Raw genomic sequence first — 26,229 nt, 5'->3', positions numbered from 1 at the left:
GGCCGGGGCCCGCGCCTGAGCCCAGCGGGCGGCAGGGGGAGGCGGCGGCGGCGACGGCGGCGGCCGCTCGCTCCTCCATCATGGAGGCCCCGGGGCCGGCCCGCGCGCCCGCTGTGCCTCGCGCGCCTGCGCGGCCGCGCCAGCCCTCGCGCGCGCGCTCGGTGGGGGCCGGGGGGGGTGCGGGTGACGGGAACGAAGTCGGGCGCGCGCCTCGCCCACCCGGGTCGACCCCGAAGGCGCGCGCGTGGGAGGGGGCGCGGGGCGGAAAGGGGGCGCGGGGCGGAAAGGGGGCGCGCGCCCGGAGGAGGGCAAACGCGACCCAGGCTCCGCGCGAGGGTCGCCCCTGGCAAACGCGGTACTTGGGGAGGGACCGCTTTCTACCCCCTTCCTCCCGTTTCACCCCAAAGACTCTAGCCCTCTCCAGACCCAAATAGCACTCTCCTCCACAATCACTGTCACTCTTTGAGGGAAAGAACGACCACCGGGGTGGTTTCAGCAATGGCCCCATCCTGATTTCTGGCCCAGGTCGGTTGTCATGGTAACTCCTCCCAGTCTGGAACACCCTTAGCCTCCTCTCCCTTCCACCTTTGTGGTTATGGAGCTCCAACTCTCTCCTGGCCCTGCACCAGAAAGAGGTTGCTAAGGTAACCCAAGTCTCTGGTGGTCCTTATGCCCCTACCCACATCGGTTACTATGGCAACCTCACCCAGCACTCAGGTAGAAAGGACCCCAGCCCCAAGGACAGTGCTGAGGGAAGCAGCTCTTTCCCAGCCCCTCCCCCCAGCCACACTGTTGGCGTTACCATGGTAACCATCTCCCCTTTCCCATCGTGGGAGGTCTGTGGACCAAACCAACCAGGTGTTTTTATTTAGAGGAGATGCTCTGCTGAGAAGTAGTTGCTATGGTTACAAGGCCTGGATCATCCCCAGAGAGGTGAGAAACAAGCAAAGCCAAGTCCTGGTTACTATGGTAATGGGGGCAGTCCCCCTTCCAGTGACCCTAAGACCCACCAAGGTAAAGGACATTTTAAGATTGTCTCTCAGGATGGAGTGGATCTAGGGAAGAGGTTGTCATGGTAACACCTTCTGTCACTTCTAGTCTTACCTTTCGGGACACATTTATGAAAGAAGGGGTGGTTATACATTGCTATGACATCCTTCCCATCTCACTTTTGTAGGTGAGATGAAATTGTGTTCTATTGTGTGAAATTGACTGATTTTGGGTCTCCTGGTTTCTCCTTCCTCAGTGATGCAGCTGAGCTGGGCTGGAACCGCTCCCCTGAAGCTCCCTCATCCTGCAACCTAAAAGGTAAGAAATCTCTCAGTGTTACCAGCACTCACGGGGAAACTGCCCTTGTCCCCAAAGGTTTCTCCACACGTCAGATGTTTTCTTTATCCATTACATTACCATTCTACAGATGCAGCCAGGTGAAGCCTGGCCTGAAGTGAGCATAGATCCCCTTACACTGTTTCGTGGGCAATGGCAGGACAGTCTCAGCTTAACAATCCTCTCCTCACCTGACCACTTTTTCTCTCTCACACCCCCTTTTGTTTTCCTGCTCTATCTGTAAGTCGTTTGCAGGGATTTTGTCTGTCTTGCAACCTCTGGAAGGACCTGCCCAACCACTGTCTGGTTCATCCCAGGTCTCCAGAACACAGAGGACACTCAATAAATACCTGTTTGTTGAGTGATGAGTTAATTAATTAACAGACCATATTCAGCTTTGAAAGCACCTGTTAGGTGAGGACTGGGAAAAGAGAGTTGTCTCACTGAAGATGGGCTGAATCGAACGGTCTTTGTGGACCCAAAAGAGACAGCCAAGTTTATTGGCTAAAATCACAACTCTGAACCCAGCTTCCCCATCCAATCCTGGGTTTGCCGCTTCCCTGCTGTGTGACCTGGAGCAAGTGACTTCACTTTTCTGTGCCTCAGTTTCCTCATCTTTTAATGTGATCAAATGTGAAGATTAAATAAGTTGATACTGGTAAAAATGCCTAGAATACAGTCTGGCACATCATGAGTGGCTAGAATTGTTGATATTATTATGATCCTGTTATGATCTTTCAGAAGCCTCGTTTCATCCCCTTGGCCCCAGTGTTTTTGAGTCCTTACAGCTGGGGAAGCCAAGACTGATCTTGTCACGGAACGAGATGAGTCCTTTTTCTTCACTGGTCCCATCACCTCCTCATTTGGCTCTCACACCACTGGTCTCTGAGAAACCAGCTCCTGTCCTGTGTTCTATTGGGCACCTCCTGGCCCAGAGTCAGCCAGACAGTGCCTAGTGAGAGTCAGGGCCGGGGGATGGAGACCTGGATTCTGCTCCCTCTGGCCTTCCTCTCTCTGGGGCTCAGGTTCCCCATTTGAATAAGAGGAATCAGTCATTCTTCCCAGGCAAATTTATTGAGCACCTGGAGTGGGCAGGGTACTGAGCCATGTTCCAGGTATACAACATGAAACAGAAGAGACAAAGCAAGACACAAGATAAGTCACATCTACATGAGAACTACTAGGAGAGGAAGAAAGACATAGGAAGTATGGGGGTGCTAGGGTGAGGCGCTTTAAGTAGGGTTGCCAAAGGAAGGGGCCAAGATCTGATGGCTGGCGGGGCGGGGTGGGGGGCATGCAGCTGCTGCCGGGCCGGGAGAGCATCCAGGCGGAGGGAACAAGCTGCAGCTGAGTGGGAGAGGGCAGGGATCACGTGGGGCCTTTTGGGTCCCAGTGAAGACTCTGGCCCTCCATTTGAGTGAGTCTCCAGCCACAGAAGGTTTGAGAGCAGATGCAGGCAGGACAGGATCTAATTCAAGGTCGAACAGGATCCCTCTGGGCTCTGAGTGGGACCCAGACCATAAAGGACAAGGGTGAAGCAGCAGGATGGTCTCTATTTTTTTGTAAGTGAAGCCAAGTGATCCTCAATTTTTCATTTTTACTTTTTGGCCACACGGCAGCATGTGCAATTCTCAGTTCCCTGACCAGGGATTGAACCCGCACTGGAAGTGCAGAGTCTTAACCACTGGACCACCAGGGAAGTCCCAGGATGGTCTCTTTAGAATTGGTAGATGATTCTGAAACCACCTGAGGGTCTGTTCTGTGAGTGCTGAAACTCTCAGGTCTTTAAGACCTCGAACATTCTGTGGTTTAAAGTTTCCTCCCCTACTGTAATGTGCGTTGTCCAAGCTCAGGAGTCTTGTCTGTCTCTTATGTCTCCACGGCTGGGTCCCCAGTGCCTAGGACAGTGCCCTCTGTGTTGTAGAGTTCCACAAATAGATGCTGAAGGGTGAAAGGAAGGAGGGGTTCATGGAAGGTCCAGAAGGCAATTCCAAGGTCCTGAAGAATAACAAGTCACTCTGAAAGTGCAACGCAGATTCTTAAGCACCATCTGAATTGGATCAGAGAAGGACAACAGGCCTGGATGGCTGAAGGGGATGGGAGGGTGTTCCTGGTGGGTGAAAGAGAGGAGACAGGGAGACCAGGGCAGGGCCCCAGGTACATGGCCCCAGTGCAGCCCTGGGGACCTGAGTGGGCTACACAGACACACAGAAACCGTGCCCCTGGTCATCATCTTTTCCCCAAAAACATTTTCAGTGTCCAGCTGCATGCAAGGAACACAGCGGTGATCGAGACAGCCCTGGCTCTGTCCTCTTGGGGCTCACAGTCTAGTAGGGGCAGACAGACCCATTCCCAGACAGTGGCAAACCAGAACGGGCAGCCCAAGGGCTCTGGGAGCCTAGAGGGAATTTCTCACTCAGCTGGTGGTTCAGGGAGGGCTTCCTGGAGGAGGGGGGCATCTGAGCTGAGGCCTGAACATAAGCAGGAGTTCTCCAGAGGAAGACAGGCATGGGGAGAAGGTGTTCAAGAGAGACTCTTCCAGGCAGGAGGAACAGGATATGCAAAGGCTTAGAAATAAGCCTGTTTGGGAATTCCCTGGTGGTCTAGTTGTTAGGGCTCTGAGCTTTCACGGCTGTGAGCCTGGGTTCAATCCCTGGTCAGGGAGCTAAGCTCCCACAAGCAGTGCAGCATGGCCAGAAAAAATTAAAAAATCGTGTGTGGTAGGGGTGAATAAGACCTGTCAGAAGCAAAGCCCAAGATGGCTTAAGCTCAGAATTCAAAGAAGTGTGGCAGGAGACGGGGCTGGGCAGGCAGGTCACACCTTGTGGGACATTGTGAGAAACTTAGACTTTCTCCCCAGAGCACTAGGGAGCCATGGCAGATTCCGAGCAAGAGGAGGAGAGGTCAGGGTGTGCTCTCTGCAGACCCCTGTGGCTACCATGAGGAAGGGACTTGGTCAGGAGACCAGGAGGAGGCTGAGTGGGCATCTCGGTGAACCTGGACTGAAGCAGGAGCTGGGGGAATGAAGAGGAGGGGTCAGAAGTACTCAGGAGGGAGGAAGATTAGCTGGGTCTCTAAGGTCTCTCTTTCTGGGAAGGATTGAATCTAAGATGATCCTTCGTGGGGAAACTGTTTCTTGAGTATCTGCTCAAAATGGGGCGAGTTAGTTACTCCTTTTATGCTGGAAACCCGCCCAAGCTTCAAGTTGTGATGAGGATAGGGAGACAGCGCCACCTGGGGGTTGCCTAGAAATGTGACCAGTGAACAGACCGTGGGCGGTGCTCTATGGAGCACAGCCTTTCCTTTGATGCGGCCCACTCTACTTTTTGGGGGGTGGGGAGAGCGGCTTCCCAGGTGGCTGTAGTGGTAAAGAACCTGCCTGCCAATGCAGGAGACGTAAGACACGCAGTTTCAATCCCTGGGTCGGGAAGTTTCCCTGGAGAAGCAAATGGCAAACCACTCCAGTATTATTCTTGCCTGGAGAATCCCATGGACAGAGGAGCGTGGCAGGCTACAGTCCATAGGGTCACAAAGAGTTGGGCACGACTAAAGCGATTAAGCATGCACATACTCTACTTTTTAAAAAATGATTTTTTAATTGTGACAAAAGACACATAGCAAGATTTGTCATCTTAACAGTTTAGTAGAGTTATGCATATTCATACTATTGGGGAGGCAATCTCCAGAAATTTTGTCTTGCAAAACTGGAATTCCATTCCCATTAACTAACTTCCCCCATGGTCCCTGGCAACCACCATCTACTTCCTGTTTCTGTGAGTTTGACCCATTCCATTAAAAAAGAAAATTAATTAGTGGCCAACGTTACAAATTGGAATTTCTGACTTAAAACTTCTAGCTTTTCTTGCAAAACCATCTGGCTGATCATCAGGAAAGAGATGGCCAGATGGCACAGGATCTGAGGAAGTGAGAAGGAGACGGCAGGGGAGAGGGGCTGGATGGCCACAGCTCTGACCCCAGGGCCACAGTGTGGGAGGGAAAGGAAGGAACGATCTGGGGTAAGAGCAGGGAATGAAGGGATCTGGGCATTTGTAACTGAACCCGAAACTGAAGAAGTTGACAATGAAAGGGTGGGATTGAACAAGGAAGACGGGAAGGTGGTTCATTTGATAAAAACTTCCTGAGCATCTAGTGTGTCCCTGGCTCTGGGCTGGGTGGCCGTGGGGACCCAACAGTGACCAAGACAGGCTCTGGACACCCCCCCCCACACACACACACGCAGCTTGGTCCCTACTCGTAATGACTTAGAGTGGTAAGCTAGAGTCAGAGAACCTGGTGGAGGCTGAAGGAGACCAGAGGGGGCTGCATGACTCAGCCTGGGATCAAGGAGGGCTTCCTGTAGGAGGAAAAGTCAGAACTGAAAAATAAAGAAAGGGCTGGGAGAGGAAGACAAGGCTGAAGATGGGTGGGGGAGTTTCTGACAACCAGTTCCAATCTCCCCTTTTATCACTGCCCCCACCCCAGGATACCCTGGAAGCCCAACTAGGGCCTGACTTCAGCCCCATGCGGCTCACCCGCTGCCAGGCTGCCCTGGCAGCCGCCATCACCCTCAACCTTCTGGTCCTGTTCTACGTCTCATGGCTGCATCACCAGCCCAGAAGCTCCCGGACCAGGGGTTCCCGCCGTGGATCCGCCTCCGGCCCCCGTGTCACCATCTTGGTGCGCGAGTTCGAGGCCTTTGACAACGCGATACCCGAGCTGGTGGACTCTTTCCTGCAGCAAGAGCCCGCCCAGCCGGTGGTGGTGGTGGCCGACACGCTCCCCTACCCGCCCCTGGCCCTGCCGCGCATTCCCAACGTTCGCCTGGCGCTGCTCCAGCCCGCCCTGGACCGACCCGCCGCAGCCTTGCGCCCGGAGACCTACGTGGCCACCGAGTACGTGGCCCTGGTGCCCGACGGGGCGAGAGCCGAAGCACCAGGCCAGCTGGAGCGCATGGTCGAGGTGCTCCGAGCGGGCAGCGCACGCCTGGTGGCCGCTCCCGTCGCTTCAGCCAACCCGGCCCGGTGCCTGGCCCTGAACGTCAGCCTGCGGGAGTGGACCGCCCGCTATGGCCCAGCACCCTCCGCACCGCGCTGCGACGCCCTGGACGGGGACGCCGTGGTGCTCCTGCGCGCCCGCGACCTCTTCAATCTCTCAGCGCCCCTGGCCCGGCCCGTGGGCACCGGCCTCTTCCTGCAGACCGCCCTCCGTGGCTGGACGGTGCAAATGTTGGACCTGCCCTTTGGCGCGGCGCACCAGCCTCCGCTGGCCACAGCCCACGCGCGCTGGAAGGCGGAGCGCGAGGGGCGCGCACGGCGGGCGGCGCTGCTGCGGGTGTTGGGCATCCGCCTCGTAAGCTGGGAGGGCGGGCGGCTCGAGTGGTTCGGCTGCAACAAGGAGACCCCGCGCTGCTTCGGGACGGTGGTGGGTGACACGCCGGCCTACCTTTACGAGGAGCGTTGGACGCCCCCGTGCTGCCTGCGCGCACTGCGCGAGACCGCCCGCTACGTGGTGGGCGTGCTGGAGGCAGCCGGCGTGCGCTACTGGCTAGAGGGCGGCTCGCTGCTGGGGGCGGCCCGCCATGGGGACATCATCCCGTGGGACTACGACGTGGACCTGGGCATCTACCTGGAGGATGTGGGCAACTGCGAGCAGCTGCGGGGCGCCGAGGCAGGCTCGGTGGTAGACGAGCGCGGCTTCGTGTGGGAGAAGGCGGTGGAGGGCGACTTCTTCCGCGTGCAGTACAGCGAGAGCAACCACTTGCACGTGGACCTGTGGCCCTTCTACCCCCGGAACGGGGTCATGACCAAGGACACGTGGCTGGACCACCGGCAGGATGTCGAGTTCCCCGAACACTTCCTGCAACCTCTCGTGCCCCTGCCCTTTGCCGGCTTCATGGCGCAGGCGCCTAACAACTACCGCCGCTTCCTGGAGCTCAAGTTCGGCCCCGGGGTCATCGAGAACCCCGAATATCCCAACCCGGCACTCCTGAGTTTGGGGGGAAGTAGTTGAAGCTGCCGCGCCTGCTCCTGGCATCTGGAGAACATTTGGGCACAGGGCGCTGTCCTCTGCTTGGTGCAGCTGGCGTTTGGCGGGCGGGACAGGGATGCGAAACCGCCCAGCCCCGGATGTCAAGGATGTGCCCTACACAAGAGTTCCAGAACCGGGGCTCTGGGGCTGGGACAGAGTTTTGGAAAGAGAAGGAGAATATGCGTGTAGGTTCTGGGGTCAGACTGTCTTGTTGCGATTTTTCTGTGCCTCGGGTTGTATTCCGCGCGAACCCTCAGAGTCTAGCGCAGAGGCCAGGACGCTTGGCTGTTGGGTTGCTTTCGCCACTAGAGGGCGCCCTTGTCCAACCTTGGAGCCAAAGCCCAGGACCTGTGTTCCACTGGCTTTCACGTCTTTTGAGCCTTTGGCTTCTCTCTGGTCTCTAGTGCCTGGCTGGACAGGATAACAAACCCGCCCACCACCACCACCTTTTTTTTTTTTTTTTTCTTCCAGAAAATGACCTCCTCCCCTCCTGGGCGAGCCCTCGGGGTGCATGCTGCTATTCACCCCATCTCGCAGAGAAGGAAGCAGGCTCAGAGCTGAGAGATGCAGATATGGTTCTGGATCCCAGCCCCAGGCCACTGAACTGTTACCTCATTATTTCAGCTCTCTGCACCTTTTCGCCCACTCGCAAGGCAGGGTGAACAGTCCTCATAGCTCACATTTACTGAGCACTTACTGTATATCAGACTTCGTTCTCAGCATTTCACATGGAGTAACTGACTTACCCCTCACCTCCATCTGAGATGAGAGCTGCTATTATTTTCATTTTACAGAGGAGAAAACTGATAAAGTCACTTGTCCAAGGTCAGACAGCTTGGGAAGTGTCAGAGTGGGGGACTCGAACCCAGGCTGTCTGGAGACTTCACTGCCGTTGCCCACATCGTCTTTGCAGATGTGGTACCCCAAGGTGGGGGCTTGGGGAAGCCAAACCACTTAGCAGGTGATGCGGTGGCAGCCTTCCTCTGGTGATCGGGCACCTCAGAGGAAATCCTGTTTGGCCATGTACCTCCAATATGTGTATTTATTGATAAATTATATCCAGGCATACTGGCATTCTGTATATTAGTAATACAGCTCAAATTATTCCATTTTAAAATAAAAAAATAAAGAGAGGGCTTTGTTGACCAGCCTTATCCCAGTGACATGTCCTGCACACCCCTTGGGTATGTGCACTTGGCTTTGAGAGCACAGGCTCTGAAAAGGGAGAGGCCTGGGTTCAAATCCAAGGACTGCTGCGTCCTCCCACCATGAACTTGGGCCATGAACTTGCTTCCCTGCACCTCAGTATGCACCTGAGAAGTAGGTAATGGTGATCCTTGACCCGAAGGAGTAAAGGGATTGTGAGTCAGGACCAAGTGTGGCTCTTGTCTTTCTTTGTGGCCTCAGGCAAGTCACTGCTTCTCTGAATGAGTGGAGGGATTGGTGATCTTGCAGAAGTGTGAAGCCCTTAGAGGAGAAGGCTTCACCAGCAAGAGAAGCTAAATGCCACTTCGGCCCAATCTCCAGAGGCTCAGACATCCCAAGCCTGACTTCTTATAATGCAGCCTCTGTTTCTAACCACTGAACCTGCCAACTGCTGGCAGTCTGTTGGGTTCCCAGGGAACATTCTGGAAACTTACGGGGATGATTCAGGTTATCGATGCGTTTGGACAGTGTTCTTGGCTCTCTGCACAGTCCAGGGAAATGTCTTCTATGCAGGGCACCTGCACACAACAAAGCAGGGACCCTCGTCACATACTGTTTCAAGATGTCCCATCAGGCATTCATGAAGGACTGGTGATATTCAAAATATTTTGCAACTGGTATGGTAATATATAAATCTATATATGCATCACATTTTAAAAATATTTTTTAATTCTCAAAATGATCAAAATTATCTATATATCCATACTTCTTGTTGCTAAGAACCTAACTTGAAGCTCAAATCACTTAAATTATTGTAATGGTTTTGTTTCACTTAGAAATTGTTAGTGTGACTTCTTGATTGACACAGCTGTATATGCATATATACATAAAATATATGTACATATATATATTTAAAACAACCTTTTCTTAGCTGTGGTTTGAGAAAGGAACCACATCAAATGCTTCTAGCAACTTTCCATTAAATGAGAATCATTAGAAACTTGAGATCTCAGTAGATAAAGAACTTCTCTTAGACTCAAACTTAGTGTGTTGGTGTTGTTTTTTTTTTTCGAATTCTCTGTTTGCAGTTCCTGAACTAATAGCAATTACATTTGAGACTTTTCTAGCCCTTAAAATATTGTGTAATCACTTTGTCTGTTCAATATGTTTATATTCAGCTAAGTAATGGAATGACAGAAAACCCATCACAACTAACCTGAACTAATAAGTTTGTTGCAATTTGTCTTTCTGAATTTTACTGCTTTCTCAATTACTCTTATACTGTTCACCAGCCAGAACAGAAGCTTTTTCAATATTTCAACAACCAGCCCATCCACATTAGCACAAATGAATGAAATTTTAGCCCTACTTGGAAAAACCTTGTTAAGAATTATCCAAGCCCAGAACTAGACTATCCTTGGGCAAACACAAAGTCCTTTTAGGACGGTTTTTACTTGTTCTGAATTTTCCAGGAAGTGCAACTACCATGAAAGATGAGGGAAGTATCAGGTTTTGTTAAAAGCTTGGCCAGGGATTGTCAACAATATCAAAAAATCAGGTTCCACCTGGTTCTCAGTAACTCGACACCTACGTTGCGTGTTTATAGCCGACCAGGGAGCTGCCTACTTTACAGGTGTAAATGTTTGGTTTCTCTCAGCTTCTGGGGAGGTGGCCCCACGTATCTGCATATTGAAATACACATTATAAATTTTTATCGTTTTAAGTTGTTATTTATTTGCTATTTTGGCTGCACTGGGTCTTCCTTGTGGTACACAGGCCTCTCTTATTGTGGAGCATGGGCTCTACAGCTCTCGGGCTTAGTAATTGTGGGCTGGCCTAGAGCTACTCACTTAGTCGTGTCAGACTCTTCGCAACCCCTGGCAGGACTGTAGCCTGCCAGGCTTCTGTGTCTATGGAATTCTCCAGGCAAGAAACTAAGGTAGCCATTCCCTTCTCCAGGGGATCTTCCTCACCCAGGGATCGAACCCTTGTCTCCTGCATTGCAAGCAGATTCTTTACCATCTAAGCCACCAGGGAAAGAGGGTGGCCTACCGCAATGTGGGATCTTAGTTCCTCAATCAGGGATCAAACCCATTTCCCCTGCATTGGAAGGTGGATTTTTAACCATTTGACCACCAGGAAAGTCCCAAATTCCTATTCTTTTATTTCTCCTTTTTCTTTCAGTTTGGGCAATATGGGATTATTTTGTGTGTGTGAAAGGATTTGCTTTTTAAATTTTTATTTCTGATCCAAATATAGTTGATTTACAATGTCGTATTAATCACTGCTGTGCAGCAAAGTGATTCAGTTGTACACACACACACACATTCATTTCTGTTATGGCTTATTGTAGGATACTGAATCTAGTTCTCTGTGTTGCATAGCAGGACCTTGCTGCTTTTTGGAATCATTTTTAATATCAGGTGTGCGTGGGTTATATTACCTATGAACCTCATTTCAGGAGAATCAAGAAGTGTTTCCTAGAGCTAACATGCAAGTCAGCACAAGCACTGGTGTGGCCCTGCCTGTGGTTTAAACACAAAAGCATTAACTTACAGGTTATTAATTCATTGGTAAATGGTCCCTGCCAAGAGCCCCTTTTGTTTAATTTAGTTTTTGTGTCCCTGCACGGCATGGGGAATCTTATTTCCCAGACCAGGGATGGGACCCATGCCTCCCGCAGTGGAAGTGCAGAGCCCCAACTGCTGGACCACCAAGAATCCCCTATTATCCTGGCTCTCTCTGGGGACCCCCTCCCTAGATCTCCCCCTGACCCAGCAGCCCAGGGTTAACACTAGGCATGGTGAGAGGAAATGTCTCAGTGGCTGTCAGATGGGCCAATGCGTTCACTAAGTAGCATCTCTTTTGTAGTATCACTACTGGACATTACAGAATATTTGGTCTGAAAAGCGAATGGCATACAAAGACATGTTTACAAATGCACTTTTATGCCCGGCAACTCCCAACTGGAAACGATGCGATGTCCTTGAACACATGAAATAAGCTGTATACATCAGACAATGGAATACTCCTCAGTGATTAAGGTGGACAGCGGGGAGGGATGAACTACTGATACATGTGAAAACATGTCTACGTTTCTAAAGCATTATGCTGAGTCAAAGGAGCCGATGCAAAAAGCTCCATACGGTACAATTCTGCCACTGTGAAATTCTAAAAAAGACAAATCCTTCAGGATCAAAAGCAGATTAGTGGTGGCTGGACCCGGGGTGAAGGAAGGAAATAACTGCAAAGAAGCACGAGAAAATCTGGGGAGGCAGTGGGAATACTGTGTTTTGTGGTGGTGGTTTTTCACGAGTGTAAGTATCTGTCATCCTTCAACTCCCCCGGTGGTCCTGAGGTTAGGACTCCGAGCTTCCACTGCATGGAGCACGGGTTCGATCCTTGGTCAGGGAACTAAGATCCCACAATTCTCAAGGCAAAAACCAAACCTCCTCCCATTGTGTGCTTTGATTAATGCAGTTTATTGTATGTAACTTATACTCAATAATGTTGACCCCCCCCAGAAAGCAGAATTTGGCCACTACATATTCTTTCTATGTACATGTAATTTTTCCTTAGATTGTATATGCAATTTATTACCTGTGTAGGTGTTTATCTCTTTAAACAGCCATCCCTCATCACCCAAATTTAATCCATCCCCCCGAAAGCACAAAATAGAAAATTGGAGAATAAATAATCGTTTCAATTGAGGAAAATAAGACACCTCTTTCTCCACCCAAAAACCCCAAATGATTTCCCTAAATATCATTCAACACTCTTATCAAACACTTCTATAACTACCCACTAAGTATTTTGGCATAATAGAAAACATTGAAAACAATTTTTCAACTCAATGGACTCATTAGTGGCTATGTTTGTGCACAATACCCAGTTTTGCACAGAATCAGGTACCAATCTTTTTTCTGGGTCACACAGCAATGATCAGGAGATGTAACTAAATAACTCCCCAGAAAGGTCAAAGTTACAAGATAACATTTATAATTGGATCCATATTGGCAGTGCCTCCAGGCACCTGCAGTCTACATAGCAACCCAGGGAGGGGAAGAGAATATCAGTTATGAGTAATAAGCTTCAACAATGCACGAGACAGGATCCTGTTACAACAGGTGAGTCTTGATTGCTATCTTCCGCATCAGGGATTCAAACAGGACTGCCAACAGTTACACAGCAAGTTTTTGATTCAAACAGCAAATTGGGATTTTTTAAAAAAAGAGCAAGCCATTCTTTTAGGGTAATGAGACTTAAGATATCAAGAGGTAGGGACTTCCCTGGCAGTCCAGTGGTTAAGACTTTGCCTTCCAATGCAGGGGATGTGGGTTCCATCCCTGGTTGGGGAGATAAGATCCCACATGCCTCGGGGGCCAAAAAACCAAAACTGAGGCAGTATTGTGACAAATTCAGCAAAGACTTTAAAAAAAAAAAAAAAAAAAGATACCAAGATTGGAAAGTGCATTACTCTGGAGGTGGTTACAGTGGGAAAGGAATTTACCACTGGTGGTACAAAACTTTTAACTAAAAGATAACATACCTAGGAGAGATAATACCCATGTATTGTGTACCAGTTAATGTTTTTCCAACTGTTGACATCTATGTAACCATTAGTCATACCAAGATACACATTTCCTGTCATAGAAAGTTGCCCTCAACTTTCCTGGTGGTCCAGTGGTTAAGACTCTGTGCTTCCAAGGCAGGGAGCACAATTTCAGCTCCTGGTTGGGAACTAAGATGGCACATGCCCTACAGCTTGTTTAAAAAGAAAGTTCCTTTCTGCCCTCTCCAAATGGATAGATCTTCATGTGAAAGTCACTCAGCCATGCCCTACTCTTTGGTCATGCCCTACTCTGTGGGTTGCAGTCCACGCAATTCTCCAGGCCAGAATGCTGGAGTGGGTAACCTTTCCCTTTTCCAGGGGATCTTCCCAACCCAGGGATCAAACCCAGGTCTCCTGCATTGCAGGCAGATTCTTTACCAGTTGAGCCACAAGGGAAGCCCAAGAACACTGGAGTGGGTAGCCTATCCCTTCTCCAGTGGATCTTCCTGACCCAGGAATCAGTCACCACTGTTCTGAGTTCTCTCATTATAGACCAGTTTAGCTTGCTCTAGATTTTCATGGGACTTCTCAGGTGGCACTAGTGGTAAAGAACCCACCTCAGGTTCGATCCCTCAAGAAAATCCCTGGAGGAGGGCATGGCAATCCACTCCAGTATTCTCGCCTGGAGAATCCTATGGACAGAAATGCCTGGTGGGCTATAGTCCATAGGGTCACACAGAGTCGGGCATGACTGAAGCAACTTAGCATGTAGACCTTCATATAAATGGAATTATAAGGCACTTACTATTTCCGGTTCCATTCACTCAAAATGTTATCTGTGAGATGCATCGCATTGAGTCTTTCTATCTATCTATCTATCTATTTTTTACCCAGCAGCCTTCCATCAAATGATGATTGTACCCAGTAATCCAGTTGATGTTTCTAAGTTTTGGCAATTACGGAGAGCAACTCTAAACATCTGTGTACCAGTTTTTGAGTGAATAGGAACTTTCCTTTCTCTTGGGTACATTCCCAGGACTGAGACTCACAAGCTCCCTGGTTAATTAGATATTTTAATATATGCTTTGACATTAAAACACCCCATTTTCATAATCACCCAGTGATTTTCCAAAATGACTAGGCCATTTTGCATTCCTACCAGCAGCAACACGGGCTCTATCCACCTCCACATCCCAATCGGCACTTGGAATTGTTTTTGATCACTGCCATGCCAAGTGAAGTGGTATCTCATGGGGGTTTCCAATGGTGTTTTTCGATAAGCAGATATTTCATTTCAAGGAAGCCCTATTTGTATTTTCTGTTGTTTTCTGCATAGCTAGCATTTTTAGTCAAATTTTTACAAACATTTGATGAGATAGACCGGACAGTTTTATTATAAACATCCTCAGAGTAACAGTAATGTATTACCAGTCTCCCTTCAGTTTTCCCAAGGAGTGTTTGCTACTGTGGAGGGGACAGAGGGCCCGGGGACAGGGTGGGATGTACCGTGGAGAGTCACAGAACACACACACACACAGCCACAGCCACCAAAATAACCAGCAAAGGAGCCAGCAACCTGTCAGAACATTTTGCTCTCAGAGAGCAGAATTTCCCATGATGCCCTGTGCCCTGAGACAGGAAGGCCAGGCAGGCTGCCAGGATGGGGTGTGGAGGCCACGCTACCTCTCCGTCTTCTATGGTTTCCTAGCCTTAGGTGGGGACTGGGTAGACTTGGAAACAGTCACACACACACACACACACACTCATTCACACACAAGCAACATACACCCCATAAGCAAGGCCTCCCGGATCTGACGTCAGGGAGGGAAGCTGAGGCCCATGGCTCCCGAGTGTGTGGTCAGGGCCCTCCAAAAGGCCTTGTTTGTCCGTTCATCCATCCCCCATGATTCCAATGTCCAGCGCAACCCCATGGCGCAGGGAAGGTCTCTACAGGGATTCACATGACTGATTCCTTTTCACAGGCGTCAGCATCCCCAGCAGGTCCCGGGCAGCCTCTGAGGAGAGGGTTCCCCTCTTCGCTGGGGACTGGCAGCGCGGCCAGGGGCATTTCACTCTTCACCTGGATTAGCTCCGGCACGGAGTTGCTGTTCTCTGTGCGATCCAGGTAACTCTGGAGGAGTCCCGCCCCAAAGGCATCACCTTCCACATTGAGGATGGTACAGGACCGGTCCCTGAAGGGGGAACAGTGACAGGGAAGTGAGTGGGAGGGGAGAGATCAGGCCCCAGCCCCACTCCCCTCCCCCTAAATCTTCATAATCCCAAGTGCCCCATCACGCAGGTCTCTGCTTTAGAACCTCAAAGATCTCCTCCATTCTCCCTGGATCCCCAGCGATCCTCCTTCCAGTAAAATACAAGATTTGTTCCTTCTGGAACCTCAAAAAGTCACCCCTCCCTTTCCTGGGGGCCCCGGAAGACCCCTCAATGCCTCTTTCTCCTTCTGAAATACTACATTCTCCCTCAGGCCCCCTGAACTCCCTAGAACCCTAAGGATCTTCTTCCTTCCTCTTCTTACACATTTTGTGTGGGTGTGTATGCTATTAAAAAAAATTGAGATCTATTTCAGATATCATAAAATTCACACTTTAAAAGCATACAACTCAGTGGGTTTTAGATTTTTTTCAGAGTTAGGCAATCACCACTATTTAATTCCAGATTATTTTCATCATGGCAGAAAGAAACCCTTGTATCCATTAAGCAAGTATTTTCCATTTCCTCCCACACCGCAGCCCTAGGCAACCACTAATCTACTTTGTCTATACATCTGCTTCTTCTGAACAGTTCATATAAATGGAATCATATACAATGTGGTCCTTTGTGTCTGGTTTCTTTCACTTAGCATAATATTTTCAAGGGTCATACGTTATGTAAGTTTTTCTCACTGCTTCATTCCACTGTATTGCTGGGTAATATTCCATTGTATGGACATAGGACACTTTGCTTATCCATTTATCAACTGATCAGTATTCGGTTTGTTTCCACCTGTTTGCTATTATGAATGGTGCTGCCATGAACAACCAGGTACAAGTTTTTGTGGCCATGTTTTCAATTCTCTTGGGTTTAAACCTAGGGGTGGTATTGCTAAGATACATGGTAACTCTCTAAGTTTTGAAACTAAACTGTCTTCTAATCTTTTAGGTCCTTAATGCTTCATCATGATAGCTGACAGTGATGTAGCACTTACTACTTACCCTTCTAAGAAAGCTGCTTGTATTACATTATCTAATCCTTCAGGAGAAACTATTCTCATTTTACAGATGGAGAAACTGAGACACAAGGAGATTAAGTTTTTATGTGTGATAGTTTTTGTGTGTAATATTATGTGTAATAATCTTACACATCTTATGTCCAAGGTCATAATAGCCAGCAACAGCTGATCTGGGAGCCTGATTGAAGAGTCTGCTCTATTAACTACTTTGGAACCCCAAAGATCCCTTCCTTCCCTCTGATTGGAATACTCTAGATCCCTTCCCCTTTCTTCTAGAATTCCTTCCTTCCTCTCCTCTTCTGCTCAGAGGCTATCAATGACCCTCTTGCTCATTCCCTTCCCCAGGAGTACCCCTGAGCAAACCCTGAAATCCCAAACCCACACTCACACTAGCCAGTCCACGGCCAAGATCAAGGAGATGTCGTGAACTGGCAGGTTGACCGCCTCGAGGATGATGGCCAGAGTGAGCACCGCTCCAGATGGGATGCCCGCCGCACCCACACTGGATGCTGTGGCCGTGACCCTGGGGGAGGAGAAGGGAGGTCACAAGGAGGTCCCTGGGTAGTGAGAGAAGCTGCGGGAGGGGTGGGGGGTGGGGTGGCGGCTGCTCTGCCCTGGTTTTCTCTGTTGTCAAGGGAGGAGTCAGGTGGGTCGGGACCACCCCACACTCACAGGATGGTGATAATCTTCACGAAGTCCAAGGGCCGGTGGTTGAGCTGTGCAATGAACACTGCAGCCACACACTGGAAGAGCGCGGCACCGTCCATGTTGACTGTGGCACCGATGGGCAGAATGAAGCGGCTGATGTGTCTGGCCACTCCATTCTTCTCCTCCACACACTTCATCATCAGCGGCAGCGTGGCGGAGCTGCGAGGGACCATATATTAGAGTCAGCGTTCGCTCCCTAGGCCGGGTCAGTCGGGACCCGCCCACCGCCCAACCCACGCCCCTGACCACCCCTGGGTCAGGCCCCGCCCACAACGCCTCCCCTGGGGCACAAACTCCGCTTACCAGCTTAGACCCCCTGCTTCCCACACCCCCAGCCCTCTCCAGCCCTCCATGCCCTTCTCTTCCCAGAGACAGAAGGCACTAGGGATCCCATAGAATGAAAACACTCCAAAATATAGTCCAGGACCCCCAGGGAGAGTACCGACCACTACTCGCCAAATACACATAAAGACTCATACCTAAATTCTGAGTGCTTGCTGACTCACACCCCTTCCCTCTACCTATAACAGACCTCGACTAAGCTGCTGTAGGGAGGGTTGGGTTCCGAGGGGACAGGGCCAGCAGATGGACAAACTACCCAGGAGGGGTGGAAGGAGATTTAGAGAGGTTGGATCCAGGGTCCTAGAGTCCCTCAAGGGCAGGCCTGGAGGCGGGGAGAGCTTCTCAGAAAGGGAAGAATAAATCTCCAAGACAGCAGTTTCTTAAGAGGGGTTTTCCAGGACCTTATGAGAAACATACCGAAGTATGGCCTCTGTGCCCAGATCCCATGTCCCACAAACAAAATTCCAGGGCTCTTTAGACATCAGATGCCCACTCCAGATCCCCTACTCTTAAAAACCCTGTCCTGGTCTGCCCCAAGGTCATACCTGGAGGAGGTCCCAAAGGCGGTGGCCAGCGGCGTCATGATGCCCCACAGGAAGCGGTAGGGGTTCTTGCGGGTGAAGAGGAAGTAGATGAGGGGCAGTATCAGGAGCCCGTGGATGGCGTGGCCGAGCAGGCAGCACAGGATGTATTTGCCGAGACTGGCAAAGAGCAGCCCCACGTCCTCCATCTCCACGATCTTGCCGGCCACCAGGAACAAGATGCCCACAGGGGCGTACCTAAGTACCCAAAAGACAGATTGCCACCTCTAATCATGTGCTAACCCAGTGTCAGGCACTGTGCTGGGCACATCTCAGCCTTCCTCAAAGTCAAGAAGTGCCCACTACATCGTGGGCTGACGTTTGGACACCTCCCCTGTCATCTGCCACTCTCTCCCCTTGAACATGGTGCTGCTGGGATGTAAAAGAAGTTTGGGTGGTTCCATCACCACTTGGAGTAGATTCACCCACCAGATCGGCACTTAACGCATGACCAGGAAGGAAACACCCACCATGCATACCATTTACATTTTCTGGGGTTTGTTACAGCAGCTGACATGACTTAAACCAATATACTGTCTCTTCATGAAAAATAAGGATTGACTCATGTCTTAATGACAGCTCCCAGGTATGAAGCATTTATGATGTGCTGAGCCCTTGAAGAGGATGGAATCTTCACCACAACCCCATGAGGGAGCTTTTATTTTGAGACTCTTGCAGCTATCATTGCATTAAGCAAAATCAAATTGGTCTATAAAACAGGGACCCATAATGCTACCAACTTCACAAGAACTATGGGAAGATTAAATGAGATGCCAGTTGAAATGAGTTGAAAGCTTTCTGTACCCAATAAGTGAAGTCTATAGACTTCAGCTAGGCTTCCCTTGTGGCTCAGTGGTAAAGAAGTTGCCTGCCAATGCAGGTTCGATCCCTGGGTTGGGAAGATCCCCTGGAGGGGGAAATAACAACCCACTCCAGTATTCTTGCCTGGGAAATGCCATGGGACAGAGGAGCCTGGAGGGCTATAGTTCATGGGGGGTCTCAAGACTCCAACACAACTTGGCAACTAAACAACAACTAGACTTCAGCAGGGATTTATTCTAACTCCTGGAGTGAAGATCCCAGGGGTTGCTCATGCCTCCCTGCCAGGAGGGCTCCCATCATCACCTCGACTGTCTGATCACTATAGCTACTTGTTTTCAAACCCTTTTTCCTCTACTTTTTTTAAAAAAACATTTATTTGGCTGTGCTGAGAGTTAGTTGCAGCATGTGGACCTAGTTCCCTGACCAGGGACAGAACCCAGGCCTCCTGCATTGGAAGCGTGGAGTCTTAACCACTGGACCACTAGGGAGGTGCCCCACTTTCTCCTCTTTAGTAACAGAAGAAAAGCACCATTTCCCAGCCACCCGTGTACCACGGTTTGGCCAAACGCCTGAACTTTAGCCACTGGGATGTGCCGAGAAATTATACCATTATTTGACAAATATTAGGTAAGCTCATTTACTGCAGGCACGCTATGGGTCAGGCACTGACCCAAGAAATTTACACATATTAATTCACTCGTGCCCGGTACTATCAATTCCATTTTCCACATGGGCAAACTGAGGCATGGCAGGATAAATAACATGTCATAGGGCACAGAGCTGGGAAGTGGCAGCACCAGGATGGGATCTAGGCTATCCAGCTGCAGAGCCTACTCTGACCCAACCACCAAGTGTTTTCTACTGGGTTTCCCAGGTGGCTTGGTGGTTTGAAAAAAAAAAAACCGCTTGCCAGTGCAGGAGACACAGGTTCCATTCCTGGGTCAGGAAGATCCCCTGGAGTAGGAAATAGCAACCCACTCCAGTATTCTTGCTTGGAAAAATCCCATGGACAGAGTTGCCAGGCAGGCTCCAGTCCATGGGGTTGCAAGGAGTCCGACACGACTGAGCAACTAAACAACAAACTTTTTCTATTAGTTCCAACAGCAGCTTTGTAGATGTCAGCTACACTGGAATCAAGGTCAGGGAGGGAGACTTGGTAAAAACACAGCAGCCCTAACCCACCTCCTGATTTCTCTTTTTTTGGCCATGCTGCATGGCATGTGGGATTCTTGTTTCCCAACCAGGGACTGAACCCTCACCAGCCTGCACTGGAAGCACAGAGTCAACCACTGGACCTCCAGGGAAGTCCCCCACCTCTTGATGTCTGACCTTCTGATCTAGGATGGGGGCTAGAATCAACGTGACACCACGTGGAGACACGGCAGAGGGAGGTGGCAAGGGTGAAGCCGAAAGCCTCAGCATGTATTGTTTTCCCTCCTTATCCGAGGCCATTTAACAAAAGCTCATACATATTAATAATAATCGTAGCTGACATTAAGTGAATGCTCAGTAAGTGCGAGATATTTACAACACTTTCTAAGCGCTTTACTTACGCCCCAGTCACTCATTTCATCTTCATGATAACCCTATAAAGCAGGCACTATTCTCGATCATTGACCCAAAGGCAAACACTTGCTGACACTGAAATCTGGAAAACTGAGATGCGGCCGCTGTCTTTTTGTCACCTTCCAGTGCCAGGTCGTGCTAGTGATAAAAACCCGCCTGCCAACGCAGGAGACATAAGAGACTCAGGTTCAGTCCCTGACTTGGTAAGATGCCCTGGAGGAGGGCATGGGAACCCACTCCAGTATTCTTGCCTGGAGAATCCCCATGGACAGAGGAACCTGGTGGGCTGCAGTCCAAAGGGTTGCAAAGAGCTGGACACGACTGAAGCAACTTAGCGGTAGGATCAAGAAGGTTCTGGGATCAGTCTTAGCTCTCATGGAATACAGCACTGTCGTCTTATAGATAAGAAAACTGAGGCACACAGAGAGTAAGTCACTTGTCCAAAGCCACACAGCCAGGGAACAGTCAACATGAGATTTGAGTCTAGATGATCCAGTTTGAAGTGACAGATGTCCCCACTCCCATCACTTACCACATGATCCAGGACACCAGCACCATGGTGGCATCATTGAAGGAGTTGAAGAAGCGAATGAGCAGCTCTCCCTCGGGCCCCAGCTTCCGCAGGGCCACGCCAAAGATGATGGCAAACACCACCAGGCCCAGAATGTTCATACCCTCAACCTCGCCCCCAGTGGGCACCTTTGGGCAAGAACAGATGGGGTCAGGAGGGGCCATTTGGGCAACCTGCACAGGGACTGGGGCCTGTCCTGAGCACTGCTGGGACCCAGCAGAAACAAGATCATTCCCCAGGCCCCTTCCTCCAAAGGCTCATAGTCCAGGTCCAGGGACCACCCAGAGTGGGCAAGGGAGAACCCAAGGGAGTATGGGAACTGAGGAAGGCAGTGCTGCCAAACTCAGAGGAGAGGGATCAGGAGGACTTCCTGGAGAAGAGGGCTAAGACTTGGAGACTAGGGGTGAACAAGGTAAAGCAGGGAAGGGGAAGAAGGTTCTAGAGTGGTAACAATATGCAACAACCTAGAAATGACTCTAATTCAGGCATTCAAAGAAGAGAAAGAAGCTGGAGTAGAATGGGCCGGGCAGCGTCACAAGATGGGGCTGGGTGGGCGGATGGGCAGGGGTGGGGCCTCACAGAGCCCCATGGACTACGGCAAAGAGCCTGGGCTTTCTTCCGAGGGCACTCAGGAGCATGAGAGGGCTTTAGGCGGAAGAGAGGAGAGGTCAGGTTCGCGCTTTGGAAAGCCAGGGTGAAGGGGGGTGGGGGTGAGAATAACAACCCAGATCAGAGCATGGCTGTAGGGAGGAAGAAGGGCAAAATGGAGATTCCAGAAAGTCAGAAAAGACAGAAATTGGGGAGGGGCTTCAGAGAATTTAAAACAGACTGCACCCCAAATGCTAGAAGACCCTGAGGGCAGACAAGACAGGGGTAAGAACAAAATGAAAAAATCCACAGCAATGGGCCAAGGTGCAGCCCCCCCCCCACCCCAACCCTTCCCACCTCTTACCTTCACCAGGCTGCCGTTGAACAATATCTCCTTATAGGAGGTAGTGTACTGCAGGAGGGGTTGGGAAGAGTCAGGATCAGTTGTCATCGAGGCTCCCCCACCCAACCCTGGCTCTGTTAATACTCAAAGCCCACCCTAGGCATCCCTTATACTGATTTTGTTCCATCTCACCATCAACCCCACTGCAGTAGGACCATTCATATCCCCATTTTCCAGAGGTGGAAATTGTGAGGCTCACAGAGGTAAAGGCCCTTGTTCAGGGTCGCCCAGCTAGAATTAGAACCCAGATGGGGCTCAGAACCCATATTCTCATGAGAGGCATGGATGGGTTTCATTCATAGGTCATCCGGGAGCCCTGCACTATGGCTATAAATAGGTAGGCATCTGTGTTTTTCCAGGTGCCACCCCAAGTCAGGCATCCAGCGGCTGAGACTGCCTGTCTCCCTCCCTGCCCACCCTCCCAATCCCTAGGGACACCCCCGAAGACTCACTGAGCGGAAGGCTGCAGACACCAGGTTGGAGGGGAAGATATTTCTGCAGAAAGAAACATGGGCAGGGTCAGTGGGGAGTATTAGATAAGGCAGGAGATCAGGGGTATCAGGGTTACTGGGTTGGCTTCTTGGAGTGAAGGGAACCTTAGAGGCCCCATTTGTATCCAGACGTGGTCCCCAACCATGCCTCAGCCAGGTTCAGCCAGGCAGAGATGGACCTGGCCCTGCACATTTTTCCAGGGTGTGGGGAGTCTGAGCTGGACTTCTGGGGCCCCAGGAGACTAGTGTTCTAGCCCCAAGGGAATGTTGATTAAGACTGAGGAATGCCAGCTTCCCATGCTGGCTGGGGCAGGGTTACAGGACCTGGGCTCCACCCCTGTAGCAGCCTCAATACCCAGGACATCTTGCATCAGCCACTTCCTCCTTCAAGCCTGAGGAAGGGCTGGCCCTGGGGGCTGCCTGGTGGGTTTCAGGGTGTGGGGAAGATCTGGGTGTGTTGGTGAGAAAGTGACAAGGATTGGCTGTGCTGTGCTGAAGGCATCTTTGTTTATGTGGCCACTCTTGTGTGAGGGTGTCTGAGCGTGATTAAGGGTACAGTGGCATGCATTAAACCCCATGGAGTGTGTGAGGGAGTCAGACAGCGGCCCCCTGTCTCTCAGGTTAAGACAAAAATAACAGCCAAGGCAACTATGGGCGTTGGACTAAGTGGTGTATATAAATCAACTCACTTCATCGCCCAACAGCCCTTGGGGCGGGGCCCTATTATCCACATTTGACAGGAAAGTAAACTGAGGCACTGACAGGTGAAGAAACTTGCAGGAGCGGCAGAGCTGGGATTTGAGCCTTGCTGGTTGGTTTCACAGTCCCAACCACTTGGCAGCCTCAGATCCTCCCTCTCACCAAAGCCATGGGTACGCAGCTGGTGGGGTGGTGGTGGCACGGGTTAGTGTTCAGAGATGTGTGACCCTGAAGGTGTATGTGAGTGTCTATGAGCTGTGTGTAGGCAGTGTTTCACATGTTGGTGTGATCGGCAGCATCAGTGAGTGGCTGTTTGTGCTAAAAAGGTGGGAGTACCCGGTGTGTGTGATGGTATAAGCCCACGTGTCGGTGAGATGGCACAGCCGCGTGTCTGTGTGCCTGTGTCCAGCTGTGTGTCAGCTGCTTATAAAGCTGGGTGGTTCTGAGATGTTCCAGCTCAGTTGTCGAGTAACTGGCCAAGTGCGTTACGTGGATCTGGCACAGCAGCAAAGCTTGTACACATAAAAACAACCTTCAGGTGGCTGTGCCTGTCTGCAGGTCAGCCCGTACTCAGCCAGGCCAGCCAGGGCTGGGTCGGGACGCAGCTATCTGTCTGAGCCAGGAGGTGCCCACCCACGCTAACTTCTGGACACCCAGCCTTCCCCCAGTATCAGCCTGCGTTGATGCCAAGAGGCCACGGGGGAACACTGTTCCGTGACTCGTCATTTCCTTCTGCCACTTCCAGGAAGTCCCCAACCAACCTGGAGATACTGAATCAGCAGCCCTCAGAGGCAAGGCCATGTGGACCCAGCCCGTCTGCCCTCCTTAAAACGGAGAAGAGCTACTCTTGAGGAGCAGGGAGCAAAAGCCCGAAGGAAAAGAATCTGCCCCCTCTCTGGGCAGCCTAGTGCCAGCGGAGGGCGACTGGGGCCAGACAGAACAGGAAATGGGATGGTAAGGCTGCACAGGTGGCAGCATGCATGGTCCAGCACAGATGAACTAGGCGTGGAAGAGAGGCTCAGAAAAGGACCTGGCTTTGTCTGGGTGACACATGGTGGGGGAACCACATGGGAAGAGGGCCTGGTTGGGGGAGGGTCCCCTCCAATCTCCTCAAGTCCTTCAGGGCCCCCTGATGCAGAGCCCCAAAGTTTGGGAAGCCCGAAACTTTTATCCAGACAGGGGACTTAAATCTTTATCCAGAAATCTCATCCTGGGGCCCTCCAACACTCAGATTCCCTTCCAATATCCCCTCAGCATCCTCCCCTTTAACAGCAGAGGCCCTCCTAGGCTCCCCCCTCAACACATCCTCCCCACCACCCCGGCTGCCAAGCATCACTCCTAAGACTTTCATGCCTATCACTCTCCTGTGGGGTCCCCTTTATGTACCCAAGCCCTCACATTTAGAAACCTCCAGGAATGCGTCCTCACCCTCCCTATCCTGACCCTCCCAGAGCCCCCCCAACTATCCCACCCCGTTTTCCTGAGGCCCTGGAGATGTCCCGGGCCCCCACCCCAGGACCCCAAACCCCTCTTCCGTCCACGTGGCGACTCCCCTTCCCACCAGGCTGAAGCACCCCTATCCCCCACCCCTCCACCAGGTAGGGCGGGCTCTGACCTCACAAGATCCAGGAACGAATCGAGCACCTCCTTGGTGGGGGCCTCTTCCATCGGGCCCATGGCCCCGACCGAGGTGTTGATGGCGGCGAAGGCGGCGCCCGGCTGCAGCGCGAGCGCCAAGCCCACGCCGAGCGCCGACGCTAGCAGTGTGGTGACAAGGAAAAAGAGCAGCGCCCAGGCGCCCAGGCGGCCAAGCGCGCTCGGATCCAGGCTGGCGGCGCCGCCGATCAGGCTGCACACCACCAGCGGTAAGATGATCATCTTTAGCAGGCGCAGCAGCAGCTCTCCCGGAAAGGAGAAGGCTTCCAGGCGAGCGGGGCCCAGGGCGAGCGCGCCGCCGGCTCCCGAGACCCCCAGCCCCAGCGCCACGCCGGCCACCACGGCCACCACCGTCAGCAGCACCAGCAGGTTGGCGCGAAGGCAGCGACGCACCTGATCCCTGGAACCGCAACGGCCGCCTTTTACCGAGCCTACGTCCTCTAGGGGGACCAACGTCGAGACACCGTTGGCGGTGGGTTCCGCCGCCGCGTACCCTTTGGGGTCTCCCTTAGGCGGATCGGCCACCATGATGAACGCCCCTGGGGTTCCTTAGCGCCTGCAAGCTGGGAGCGCTTGGGGTTCCTTCTCAGGACGCTGACGTTCCTTAAAACTTTAAGAGTCCGGAGGCCAGAACTTTCAAGAATTCTTTGCAGTTGTGAGTTCACAGCGCTCCAGTTCCTTGGCTCTTAGAAGCTGAAATGTTTGAGAGTCCCTTGGCTGGGCGCTGGGGTTCCTCTGTTCTCGGTCTGTGCCCGGCGCTGAAAGCTGGGAGGTGGGAGCGCTGGCGTTCTTGACCGTAGGGGTTAGGAATACGGGAGTTTCTCGAAGTGGGACCCTGGGGTCCTCGGCTACGGAAGGGTCGAAGACGTCCGGGCGGCGGCGGTCTTCAAGAGGCTAGGTCCTGGTGGCTCAGATCCGGGACGCCTGGATCCGGGAGGCGGGAACCTTGCGGTTGGCAGAGTCCTGGAAACAGAGGGCTGGGGAGTCTGAGTCTGGAGGCCAGAAGACGGAGCTCCGGGAAGAGAGGGGGCCAGGTTCTTGGGTCCAAGAGGGGAGATTCGAGCCCCGGGATGCTGAAGGCGGCGGCCCGAGACCCCGGGAGTAAACAGCTGCTAGGCTACACCAAACCTCCCGAGCGCGCCGCGTGGCTCTGAGTGGCTTTAGCGGAAGCTGGCGGGACTAAGAATCCCGGGGCGAGGCCTGAGAGAGCCCGGGACCAGCGCGCCGCTGGCGATTGGCTCTCGCGGTTATAGGGCGGGACTTAGGGCCGGGGTGGGCCCGAGGCACACCGAGGGAAGGCGAAGTAACAGAGTTTGTATTCAGGGGCAGGGGCAGGGGCAGGGGCAGGGTGGGGCGGGGGGTGTCCGCAAGGGCTGGGCGTTGGAAGGAGGTTTGTTTTTCCTCCTAGGAAAGGCTAGGATTGGGGGCTTTAAACCACAAAAGTCCCTGGAGCCAAATCATCTAGAAAGTGCCAGGTAATCCGCGGAGGGCTTATCGTGTAAATCTGTTTAGCTCCTACCGCCCT

General features: G+C 51.7%; 3 protein-coding genes across 3 annotated transcripts in view; 1 reads left to right on the top strand and 2 right to left on the bottom strand.

The window, feature by feature from the left end:
- Nucleotides 1-85, bottom strand: part of STRN4 (striatin 4) — a 24,571-nt gene extending 24,486 nt beyond the window's left edge. The window contains 1 exon segment of the mRNA XM_040252458.1: nucleotides 2-85. Coding sequence (XP_040108392.1) covers nucleotides 2-82 — 81 coding nt within the window. The 5' untranslated portion in view covers nucleotides 83-85.
- Nucleotides 1-9,540, top strand: part of LOC120872243 (fukutin related protein) — a 9,822-nt gene extending 282 nt beyond the window's left edge. The window contains exons 2-3 of the mRNA XM_040252459.1: nucleotides 1,247-1,308; nucleotides 5,809-9,540. Of these exons, the coding sequence (XP_040108393.1) occupies nucleotides 5,848-7,335 (1,488 nt within the window). The 5' untranslated portion in view covers nucleotides 1,247-1,308; nucleotides 5,809-5,847 and the 3' untranslated portion in view covers nucleotides 7,336-9,540. The remainder of the gene's footprint in view (nucleotides 1-1,246; nucleotides 1,309-5,808) is intronic.
- A 4,566-nt stretch (nucleotides 9,541-14,106) lies between these two features.
- Nucleotides 14,107-25,860, bottom strand: SLC1A5 (solute carrier family 1 member 5). Its single transcript, XM_040252457.1, has 8 exons — nucleotides 24,664-25,860; nucleotides 22,311-22,353; nucleotides 21,820-21,867; nucleotides 20,829-20,995; nucleotides 17,873-18,106; nucleotides 16,950-17,144; nucleotides 16,666-16,800; nucleotides 14,107-15,243 (listed from the first exon to the last, which is right to left on the bottom strand). Exons 1-8 carry the CDS (start codon nucleotides 25,230-25,232, stop codon nucleotides 15,009-15,011), a joined length of 1,626 nt encoding a protein of 541 aa, XP_040108391.1. The 5' UTR covers nucleotides 25,233-25,860; the 3' UTR covers nucleotides 14,107-15,008.
- Between the last annotated feature and the right edge of the window lie 369 nt (nucleotides 25,861-26,229).

This window comes from Oryx dammah, unplaced genomic scaffold (assembly GCF_014754425.2).
Source record: "Oryx dammah isolate SB20612 unplaced genomic scaffold, SCBI_Odam_1.1 HiC_scaffold_13, whole genome shotgun sequence".
NCBI lineage: Eukaryota > Metazoa > Chordata > Mammalia > Artiodactyla > Bovidae > Oryx > Oryx dammah.
Note: the sequence above shows the minus strand (reverse complement) of the source record. Positions and strands in the feature narration are given on the sequence as shown.